Source organism: Harpegnathos saltator, unplaced genomic scaffold (genome assembly GCF_003227715.2).
Source record: "Harpegnathos saltator strain DR-91 unplaced genomic scaffold, Hsal_v8.6 scaffold839, whole genome shotgun sequence".
Classification (NCBI taxonomy): Eukaryota; Metazoa; Arthropoda; class Insecta; order Hymenoptera; family Formicidae; genus Harpegnathos; species Harpegnathos saltator.
The window spans coordinates 393,013-404,941 of NW_020230692.1; the positions used below are offsets into that span (position 1 = coordinate 393,013).

The 11,929-nt window shown below is 37.0% G+C and overlaps 2 protein-coding genes across 2 annotated transcripts; both read right to left on the reverse strand.

The window, feature by feature from the left end:
• Nucleotides 1–2,300: 2,300 nt before the first annotated feature.
• On the reverse strand, nt 2,301–6,354 carry LOC105186051 (UDP-glucuronosyltransferase 2B9). Its single transcript, XM_025307212.1, has 5 exons — nt 5,556–6,354; nt 4,772–5,142; nt 4,478–4,697; nt 4,156–4,375; nt 2,301–3,612 (listed from the first exon to the last, which is right to left on the reverse strand). Exons 1-5 carry the CDS (start codon nt 6,034–6,036, stop codon nt 3,312–3,314), a joined length of 1,593 nt encoding a protein of 530 aa, XP_025162997.1. The 5' UTR covers nt 6,037–6,354; the 3' UTR covers nt 2,301–3,311.
• A 1,487-nt stretch (nt 6,355–7,841) lies between these two features.
• Nucleotides 7,842–11,642, reverse strand: LOC112590506 (UDP-glucuronosyltransferase 2B9-like). The gene is made up of 5 exons (XM_025307214.1): nt 10,857–11,642; nt 10,073–10,443; nt 9,779–9,998; nt 9,457–9,676; nt 7,842–8,913 (listed from the first exon to the last, which is right to left on the reverse strand). Exons 1-5 carry the CDS (start codon nt 11,335–11,337, stop codon nt 8,613–8,615), a joined length of 1,593 nt encoding a protein of 530 aa, XP_025162999.1. The 5' UTR covers nt 11,338–11,642; the 3' UTR covers nt 7,842–8,612.
• Nucleotides 11,643–11,929: the final 287 nt, after the last annotated feature.

Consider the following 11,929-nt stretch of genomic DNA (forward strand, 5'->3'; position numbering starts at 1 on the left):
GCGTCTCTTCGTTCTTCGAATCTAAACCGCGCAGTTTTTATGATCGAGGCATCCGTATGCTGCCAGAACGTTGGGAAAAGATTATAGAAAACGATGGAGAATATATCATTGATTGAATAAAGATTTTTGTTTGCCTAATCACTGTGTGACTTTTACTCACAAACTCCGCACGAACTTTTGCACTCACCCAATATATAGCCCATTACCAGCCAACTGGTTAATATGCGTGTTGGAATGACCGTGAGCGTGTCCGTGTTTCTGTCTTCCCGAGAGATTCGGCAACTAAGAAGCGCGCGAGCGAATATGACAAGCGAGTAAAGACAGTCGTTAGATAAGATGTAGCGCACATTGTTCAAGAAATTATACGTTATTTATATTTAACCCTCCGCATTGGAAAATCATGTATGCCAGACATTTTAATATTTAGGAGTCAAAATTGCTCAGCATGTCTGCGGCTCGTGATTTTGAGGCTCGTGATAAGCACTTCTGCGCTTCTATTCTTTATATTTTCTAAACATGCATGAGGGACACGCATGTTCATTTAGATTAAATTCTAATACAGAAGATTAAAATTTCCACATGCGCACATATACATATACACATATACCTACACATATATATTTCGGTGATAGAGAAGAGAATTTACCTTTTATCTGTTAAAATATCCATTATAGATAAGTTCAGTTCATTTATCGAAAAATTAGTAATATCCAGACATTTTGCGACACCAAGAGATATCATTTTATTTATCTGACTGTACTGATCGATGAATACTGATATTCCTAAAAGTGGCACTGCGTAATGAACAGCCTCTTGCGTACTTTGAACTCAGCCTTGATACACGAATAGTTTAATATTCGGAGCTTTAATATTCGAATAGTTTAATATTCGGACGAGAGACGGAATGAGAAATGATACGACTAGCGAATATGTTATGTGAAAATATGTTTGTTTGATTTTTCATCACGATTGTGTCATGCGTCTCGATTTACCGAAAATGCTGTGTTGAGGGAGCCACGTAACGGTGTAAATATTGTCAAATTTGTCTGGCAATTGTCCACTAAATTTCCACACTATTTTGTACGGCAAACTCGCAAACACCTCGTAAAATGCACGTAGCACATATGTTGGAAAAGACATCGTTATTACGTTTGTGCCTGGACTCACGTAGATGAATCCATTCGGCGCGTCGTCCAGAAATTTTCGCAAATCCTGAAACAAGACGATTGTGCGGTATCTACAAGGTGCGGCGCCAAAATCCGGACAAAATTCAATTTGAATTTCCCGCCGTTGTATACCATTTCGACAGGTCGCGATTCGCGTCCAAATAGCTTGACATATGTACTAAACATTCATAACCTCCAAACAGTCGCAATGTTGAAACCAAGTGCGGAGTATAATCGAAGAGCCGCAATTATCGAAAGTGTTCGCGCTGGGCGCTCAGCGACAGAAATCATTCGATTCTTCGGGTACTCAAGATCGACTGTGTATGATGTCGTCGCGAAGTATAACGAGTCGCAGAAGTTCAACGAAAGTTTTGCAACACTGGCAAGGAAAACTCAAGCGAAGGAGCACGTTGTCGAGACGCCCGAAATCATTCAACGGGAGCTCAGGAGCGGATTCTACTTTATTTATAAATTAGCTTTGACATATAGAATATTTACACAAAATCTGTCAATTAATTTGTTCGTAAGGAGAGAAGTAGTAATATATTGTACCTCGACATTGTAACAATTTTCAGCTCTGTCGGAAACGATAATGTAATCAACATCTACGAAATAACATAACAAAATATTTAACTTGCGCCAAATTATATTATAGGTCAAAGTTTGCTGAGAATAAAATATTTTGGGCTGTTGTGCAATAATGAATGAAAAAAAATAACTTTTAAAAAAATAAGAAGCAGCGCTCTGAGATGAGAGAAATTCTATACAAAATCATCGATAAAAAGTACATAAAAATAATATAAATTATTCGTGCAAATGTATATACAACGATATAAACACAAGTACTTATTGCAACAGTTTATAACTGTTGCTACTCTGGAAAATATAAAGCAAAATGAATGCATAGTATGCTCGTGTGCGTCCACAGTCCATGTCGATAAAATTTTACAAAGAAAGAGTAACAGTTTACAAAAATTATGCCTCATGTATTTTATTGTGATACCTATTATGCCAAAATGATAAACAACTGAATACAATTAGACATAAAACTACGAAACTTTAAATCGATATATTTAAAGAATTACATGTATGATCCACGTGATTCAAAGTATAGAAATGACTCAAATCGCGGGTCATTTTATCGACGACAGCAGTATGAAGTTAGAATTCTACGATCCGAACGCTGCAATTGCGCAGTGTTACACGTGCAGTCGACGACGAGGAGTAATTTGTTACAAATTATACAACCTTTAGGGTAACGGGGAAAGGCTGATCAATCATTATTTTACCGATACTTTATTGATTCTTACACATAAAGATCTTCTAAATATTTCAGACAGGTTAATGAATGATAAAATGTCGTTACAACAGTAGCGATAGCATACTGATATATTCAATTACCTGTTTTCGTAATATCACACTTGATCCGCTTGATATTTTCGTCTGACATAATATGGTGTACTTTGAACGCTGAACTTCATATTTTGTCTCGGTTGTTTCTGATAATGACAATCAGTAACAGCAATCGTCCCAACGCAAGTATAATATGCAACTTATTTACCACGTCGTAAATACATTCATTATACATTCATTATACATTCATTGTACATTCATTATACGCCAACTTAGAAGCGGTAACTTTGAATATTTATGCTTGCAAATGATACATTTGCTCGGTTTTATTTAAAAACATTAAATATGTGCTTCGAGGTACAACAACGAAATAAGACCGCAATAACAATTTCTGCGTCAAAGAACGGTGTCCTACGAGTCAAATTAAATCTAACGTAATAATTCGTAACGGATTTGTCTAATTTGACCAAACAATTGCGAACGCGTCATATTTTGCAACTTTTTTAAGCGAGAAGAGAGAGACCAATTGCTCGCATTTGTTTAACTAGATGTAATTTTGTTGTATAAAAGTTAAATAAACTTTGTTATATATGAATAAGATATAACAAAATTATATATGAATAAGATACAACAAAAATGGAAATATAGGAGAAATACGAAAGTAGAAAGGGTGAGGACAAAAAATTCAGACTAAATTCGAAGAAAAAGGAAAGAAAAATGAGACTTGTTAAAGTGTTTTTGAGGTGTCCAACGCAATTGCGCATAATTGTGATTAATTGCGCTACGTTAACGTTAAGTAGTTTTTTCCTTAATATTAATTGCCTTTCTCTTGTAGAAACATTTCAACGTTATTTTTAGCATTTTATATATAATCACCAATGCGCACACTAATATTACAAATGTTACGATCGATAAGACTGCTATAACGTCCATGTCGTACCTCTCGTACCAAGGATCATGTTTGATACTGGTGTGAAGATGAGAAACATCCCTGTGACGAATCACATACTCGATCCACCAAATTACGTGCTTCAGCATGTCATAAGGCTTATCATCGTTCAATGCCTTAACATCGAGCATTCTCTCTTTGTATCTGAAAAGAACGGGCGAAAGATGATGCATCTCGGAAATGCGTGACAGCGTTATTCCGCAATTGCACATTAACTTTGAGCACATGAACTTCTTAATATGCGTGTAGGAATGGCCGTGGGTGTATCCGTGTGTTACGTGTTGTGTGTGTGGTTAGCATTCTATAGCCGGAACGTTTCTGTCTTGTCGAGAAATGCGGCAACTAGGAAGCGTGCGAACGAATACGGCGAACGGGTAGAGTCGGTCGTTCGATAAGATATAGCGTACATTGTTTAACGGATTATACGTCTTTTATATTTAACCTTCCGTATTGGGAAATCACGTCTGTCGGATATTTTAATGTTCGGGAGTCCAAATTGTGTAACACGTTTGAAGCCGCTCGTGATACGCGCGTAATTATACTTTTCTCTATTCTTTATCCTTTCTAAATGTCAATTTAAATGAAAGCGCGGGTTCCGCAGCGCGTTCATTTAAATTAAATTTCAATACAGAAGATAAAAATTTCCACACATATACATATATTTGGATGATGGAGAAACAGAATTACCTTCCATCTGTTAAAATATCCATAATAGATGAGTTCAGTTCCTTTACCGAGAAACTAGTAATATCTAAACTCTTTGCAGCGCCAAGAAATACCATTCTATTCACATTACCGTACTGATCGACTAACATTGGTATCCCTAAAAGTGGCACTGCATAATGGACAGCCTCTTGCGTGCTTTGAAATCCGCCTTGATACACGAATAGTTTAATTTTCGGATGAGCTGGAAAGAACAAGAGACGGAATGGGGAATAATACGACTAGCGAACGTGCTATGTGAAAATATGTTTGTTTGATTTTTCATCACGATTGTGTCTCGACTTACCGAGAATGCTCTGTTGAGGGAGCCACGTAGCGGTGTAAATATTATCAAATTTTTCCGGCAATTGTCCATTAAATTTCCATACTATTTTGTACGGCAAACTCGCAAAAACCTCGTAAAACGCACGTAGCACATATGTTGGAAAGGACGTCATTATTACGTTTGTGCCTAGACTCACATAGATGAATCCATTCGGCGCGTCGTCCAGAAATTGTTGCAAATCCTGAAACAAGACGATTGTGCGGCATCTATTCTGAGAGAGAAATGCCATCGTTTGAGGCGTTGCGCAATAATTACGTTTGGCAATGGTGCGGGATTCTTCATTATATGTAAACCTCCGAATTGTATCAGATTCGGTGGTAGTGGTCTGATGAACATGGTAATCTCCTGTTGATTGACCAACATAATACTCATATTCTTTTCCATTTCATTTACATTAGGTATACCTTTGCCCAAGTATTTTTCCGCTATTGCTTGCTGTCGCTGCATATAATGGTTAAGTACGTAATGTATATGTCGCCACAGTCGAATAAAATTCTTTATCCTGTGCCACAATGATAGATTAAAACCGGTAACTTCCTCCATTTCCCAAGTCGAAGGATGCGATGGTAAAATGGGCGAACCGAGATGATAATAATGGTTATTCTGCAACGGTAACGATGATAAACCTACAAATAAATGCAAAAGTGTAATGTGAACAAGTTCTTACGTGCAACTCTCGAAGCGAGGTACGAGTTTCTAAATTTGTGCAAGCGAAAATCTGTTTATTTTCAGATGATTGTATGTGTAAATTTCGTGGCGACTGTATTCGTCAATGTGTAAAGGTTATGCTTCTTATGAGTTTCTTACATGAGGGTCGTATTTATCAGAATGACCAAGTGAAGGTACAGACGAAATTATCACAGAATTTATTAAGAGTATCGTATGGAAAATCTGCCTAACGTATCGTATCGTATGTGATTCGCCTAACGACAGGCTTTTTTGCAGTTTAGGACGACAAAAAACTGCGCCAGCTTTGTCGAACAGACTAGTTCAATACTGACACGCAATGTATATAGTAAATTGCTATAGCGACTCTTACCAATTAGAGGAGCATTAAATCTGTGCGCCAAGGCGTAGAGGCCATGTGATGTTATTACTTCAGCAAGTACTACGTCGAACTTTTCACCGCTGTTCGGTGCATACAGTTTACGTACTTTCGGATGCTTAAATATTTCCTCTACTATTGCCTCAAAATTATCCTGTAAATAATCCTGCATTATGCTCAGCCAATTATGGCTGTATCTTAGTTTAGCATAATCTATCTTCCTGAATATATCGTATGTATGTCGAAAGTCGATCTCCGTCAAATTCGTCAAGCTGGGGTCGCCAATCGGATCCGTCGTGAAAACAACGACTTGGTGTCCTCGTTGGCTAAGAGCGGCCCATAGCGATTGAAACGCTATTTGGTGACTGTAGGAGGGCACTACAACCATCGCCAAGATTCTCGCACCTTCTGTCAATTTAACGACACATAGGAAACTTGTTAGCCAGAGTCCGAGAGATATTGCAGTGAACTTCATTACGCTTCCGATATGACAGGTAATGCAGGCAGTTACGATGTTAGTGTTTTACGGTCGAGCGTCTTTGCGGAGATGGCAAAATACAGGTCGACGATACAGAAATTTTTTGTATATTTTTGTCGATATATCGATTCTTCAACTATCCAAGCATCAACTGGATACTAGCTTATGTGATGACAAAGAAATGATGTAACGTAACGACACTGCCGCACAATGTTGAAAATAATACCATGTGTTCTCACACTCTACCAGTCATTGCTACGCTTCAACTTTCGGGGGTATAGATTTCATCTTCACCGCGAACAGCATGCGCATCGCGTCGCCAACACGAATTAACTGTCATTTCGCGGCAATATAAGGACATTTATTGTTCGCTATCGTCCTCTTTGTGCTATATGCGTGCAGTACATGTATAAATTTTCTTATGTATCTCTCTACGTATTTTCTGTATGTACATACGATAAACTTCCATTAATATTGTATAAAGTTGTCGCAGGCATCTTTTTTACCTTTGGACATTACGATTTAGATGTAGTAAATATCTTTATGCACTTTAAACGCTGCGCAACATTATATATCGTTATATATCACGTGATTGGTCACATATGAACAGTGATGGGATTAGCTTGCAATAACTGTAGAGAATAATATTTTGTCCTTTCAAATCCTTTCAGGTTAGGATTACTTGGGCAAAATATAAATTTTTACTACAATTTTATCAATATGCAAATTACGTAATCTCGTGCAGAGATAACTCGAATCTTACGTATGTATTTAGGACGATGTGTGTATTAGATTTTAATAATACTAAGATATATAATACGACAGACAATGAATTAACGTGAATAAATAAATAAAATTTGCTACGAAATATCTATTTAAAGTGAACGTATTAAGATAATGTAATTACACATTAGCTTTGACATATAGAATATTTATACAAAAACTTTCAATTAATTTGTTCGTGAGGAGAGAAGTAGTAATATATTATATCTTGACATTGTAACAATTTTCAGCTCTGTCGGAGACGATAATGTAATCAACATCTACGAGATAACATAACAAAATATTTAATTTGCGTCAAATTATTTTATATGTCAAAGATTGCTGAGAATAAAATATTTTGGGCTGTGCAATAATGAATGAAAGAAAAATAGCTTTTTAAAAAATAGGAAGCAGTGCTCCGGGATGAGAGAAATTCTATTCATAATCATCGATAAAAAATACATAAAAATAATATAACTTATTCGTGCAAATGTATATACAACGATATAAATACAAGTACTTATTGCAACAGTTTATAACTGTTACTACTCTAGAGAATATAAAGCAAGACGAATGCATAGTATGCTCGTGTGCGTCCACAGTCCACGCCGATAAAATTTTACAAAGGAAGAGTAACAGTTTACAAAAAGTTATACCTCATGTATTTTATTGTGATACCTATTATGACCAAAATGATAAACAACTGAATACAATTAGACATGAAATTACGAAACTTTAAATCGATATATTTAAAGAATTACATGTGCGATCCACGTGATTCAAAGTATAGAAATGACTCAAGATCGCGGGCTATTTTATCGACGACAGCAGTATGAAGTTAAAATTCTACGATCCGAACGCTGCAATTGCGCAGTGTTACACGTGCAGTCGACGACGAGGAGTAATTTGCTACAAATTATACAATCTTTAGGGTTACGGGGAAAGGCTGATCAATCATTATTTTACCGATACTTTATTGATTGTTACACATAAAGATCTTCTAAATATTTCATACAAGTTAATGAATGATAAAATGTCGTTACAACAGTAGCGATAGCACACTGATATATTCAATTACCCGTTTCCGTATTATCACACTTGATCCGCTTGATATTTTCGTCTGACATAACATGGTGTATTTTGAACGCTGAACTTCATATTTTGTCTCGGTTGTTTCTGATAATGACAATCAGTAACAGCAATCGTCCCAACGCAAGTATAATATGCAACTTATTTACTACGTCGTAAATATATTCATTATACATTCATTGTACATTCATTATACGCCAACTTAGAAGCGGTAACTTTGAATATTTATGCTTACAAATGTTACATTTGCTCGGTTTTATTTAAAAACATTAAATATGTGCTTCGAGATACAACAACGAAATAAGACCGCAATAACAATTTCTGCGTCAAAGAACGGTGTCCTACGAGTCAAATTAAATCTAACGTAATAATTCGTAACGGATTTGTCTAATTTGACCAAACAATTGCGAACGCGTCACATTTTGCAACTTTTTTAAGCGAGAAGAGAGAGACCAATTGCTCGCATTTGTTTAACTAGATGTAATTTTGTTGTATAAAAGTTAAATAAACTTTGTTATATATGAATAAGATATAACAAAATTATATATGAATAAGATACAACAAAAATGGAAATATAGGAGAAATACGAAAGTAGAAAGGGTGAGGACAAAAAATTCAGACTAAATTCGAAGAAAAAGGAAAGAAAAATGAGACTTGTTAAAGTGTTTTTGAGGTGTCCAACGCAATTGCGCATAATTGTGATTAATTGCGCTACGTTAACGTTAAGTAGTTTTTTCCTTAATATTAATTGCCTTTCTCTTGTAGAAACATTTCAATGTTATTTTTAGCATTTTATATATAATCACCAATGCGCACACTAATATTACAAATGTTACGATCGATAAGACTGCTATAACGTCCATGTCGTACCTCTCGTACCAAGGATCATGTTTGATACTGGTGTGAAGATGAGAAACATCCCTGTGACGAATCACATACTCGATCCACCAAATTACGTGCTTCAGCATATCATAAGGCTTATCATCGTTCAATGCCTTAACTTTGAGCATTCTCTCTTTATATCTGAAAAGAACGGACGAAAGTTGATGCATCTCGGAAATGCGTGACAGCGTTATTCCGCAATTGCACATTAACTTTGAGCACATGAACTTCTTAATATGCGTGTAGGAATGGCCGTGGGTGTATCCGTGTGTTACGTGTTGTGCGTGTGGTTAGGATTCTATAGCCGGAACTTTTCTGTCTTGTCGAGAAATGCGGCAACTAGGAAGCGTGCGAACGAATATGGCGAACGGATAAAGTCGGTCGTTAGATAAGATATAGCGTACATTGTTTAACGGATTATACGTCTTTTATATTTAATCTTCCGTATTGGGAAATCACGTCTGTCGGATATTTTAATGTTCGGGAGTCCAAATTGTGTAACACGTTTGAAGCCGCTCGTGATACGCGCGTAATTATACTTTTCTCTATTCTTTATCCTTTCTAAATGTCAATTTAAATGAAAGCGCAGGTTCCGCAGCGCGTTCATTTAAATTAAATTTCAATACAGAAGATAAAAATTTTCACACATACACATATATTTGGATGATGGAGAAACAGAATTACCTTCCATCTGTTAAAATATCCATAATAGATGAGTTCAGTTCCTTTACCGAGAAACTAGTAATATCTAGACTCTTTGCAGCGCCAAGAAATACCATTCTATTCACATTACCGTACTGATCGACTAACATTGGTATCCCTAAAAGTGGCACTGCATAATGGACAGCCTCTTGCGTGCTTTGAAATCCGCCTTGATACACGAATAGTTTAATGTTCGGATGAGCTGGAAAGAACAAGAGACGGAATGAGGAATAATACGACTAGCGAACGTGCTATGTGAAAATATGTTTGTTTGATTTTTCATCACGATTGTGTCTCGACTTACCGAGAATGCTCTGTTGAGGGAGCCACGTAGCGGTGTAAATATTGTCAAATTTTTCCGGCAATTGTCCATTAAATTTCCATACTATTTTGTACGGCAAACTCGCAAAAACCTCGTAAAACGCACGTAGCACATATGTTGGAAAGGACGTCATTATTACGTTTGTGCCTAGACTCACGTAGATGAATCCATTCGGCGCGTCGTCCAGAAAGTTTTGCAAATCCTGAAACAAGGTAACTGTGCGGCATCTATTCTGGGAAAGAAATACCGTCGTTTGAGGCGTTGCGCAATAATTACGTTTGGCAAAGGTGCGAGTTTCTTCATCATATGTAAATATCCGAATTGTATCAGATTCGGTGGTAGTGGTCTGATGAACGTGGTAATCTCCTGTTGATTGACCAATATAATACTTATATTCTTCTCCACTTCATTTACATTAGGTATACCTTTGCCCAAGTATTTTTCCGCTATTGCTTGCTGTCGCTGCATATAATGGTTAAGTACGTAATGTATATGTCGCCACAGTCGAATAAAATTCTTCATCCTGTGCCACAATGATAGATTAAAACCGGTAACGTCCTCCATTTCCCAAGTCGAAGGATGCGATGGTAAAATGGGCGAACCGAGATGATAATAATGGTTATTCTGCAACGGTAACGATGATATACCTACAAATAAATGCAAAAGTGTAATGTGAACAAGTTCTTACGTGCAACTCTCGAAGCAAGGTACGAGTTTCTAAATTTGTGCAAGCGAAAAATCTGTTTATTTTCAGATGATTGTATGTGTAAATTTGGTGGCGACTGTATTCGTCAATGTGTAAAGGTTATGCTTCTTATGAGTTTCTTACATGATGGTCGTATTTATCAGAATGACCAAGTGAAGGTACAGATGAAATTATCACAGAATTTATTAAGAGTATCGTATGGAAAATCTGCCTAACGTATCGTATCGTATGTGATCCGCCTAACGACAGGCTTTTTTGCAGTTTAGGACGACAAAAAACTGAGCCGGCTTGTCGAACATACTAGTTCAATACTGACACGCAATGTACACAGTAAATTGTCATTGCAACTCTTACCAATTAGAGGCGCATTAAATCTGTGCGCCAGGGCGTAGAGGCCAGGTGTTATTACTGCTTCAGCAAGTACTACGTCGAACTTTTCACCGCTGTTCGGTGCGTACAGTTTACGTACTTCCGGATGCTTAAATATTTCCTCTACTATTGCCTCAAACTTATCCTGTATATAATCCTGCATTATGCTCAGGCAATTATGGGTGTATCTTAGTTTAGCAAAATCTATCTTCCTGAATATATCGTATGTATGTCGAAAGTCGATCTCCGTTAAATTCGTCAAGCTGGGGTCGCCGATCGGATCCGTCGTGAAAACAACGACTTGGTGTCCTCGTTGGCTAAGAGCGGCCCATAGCGATTGAAACACTATTTGGTGACTGTAGGAGGGCACTGCAACCATCGCCAAGATTCTCGCACTTTCTGTCAATTTAACGACATATAGGAAACTTGTGAGCCAGAATCCGAGAGATATTGCAGTGAACTTCATTACGCTCCCGATATGACGGGTAATGCAAGCAGTTACGGTGTTGGTGTTGTGCGGTCGAGCGTATTTGCGGAGACGATAAGTTGCAGGTTAACGATACAGAAATTTTTTGTATACTTTTGTCTATATATCGATTCTTCAACTATCCAAGCATCAACTAAATATTCGTACGTCTGATGACGAAAAAACAATGTAAAATAACGACACAGCCGCACAGTGTTGAATAATACCGTGTGGTTCACACTCTACCGCTCACTGGTACGTTTCGATTCGTGGAAGTCTTGATTTCATCTTCATCGCAAATAGCGTGCGCATCACGTCGCCAGCACAAGTTAACTGCCACTTCGTGGCAATATAAAGACATTCATGGTAAGCTATCTTTCTCCTTGTGTTATAATTATGCAATTCGTGTGTATATTTCTGTTGTATCTCTCTACGTATTTTCTACATATGGATACGATAAACTCTATTAATATTGCATAGAGCTACCGTACGCGTATTCTTACCATTGGACTTTTCGATTTGTATGTATCAAGATGATGTAATCATACATTAGCTTTGACATACAAAATATTTACGTAAAACCTTGTCATTA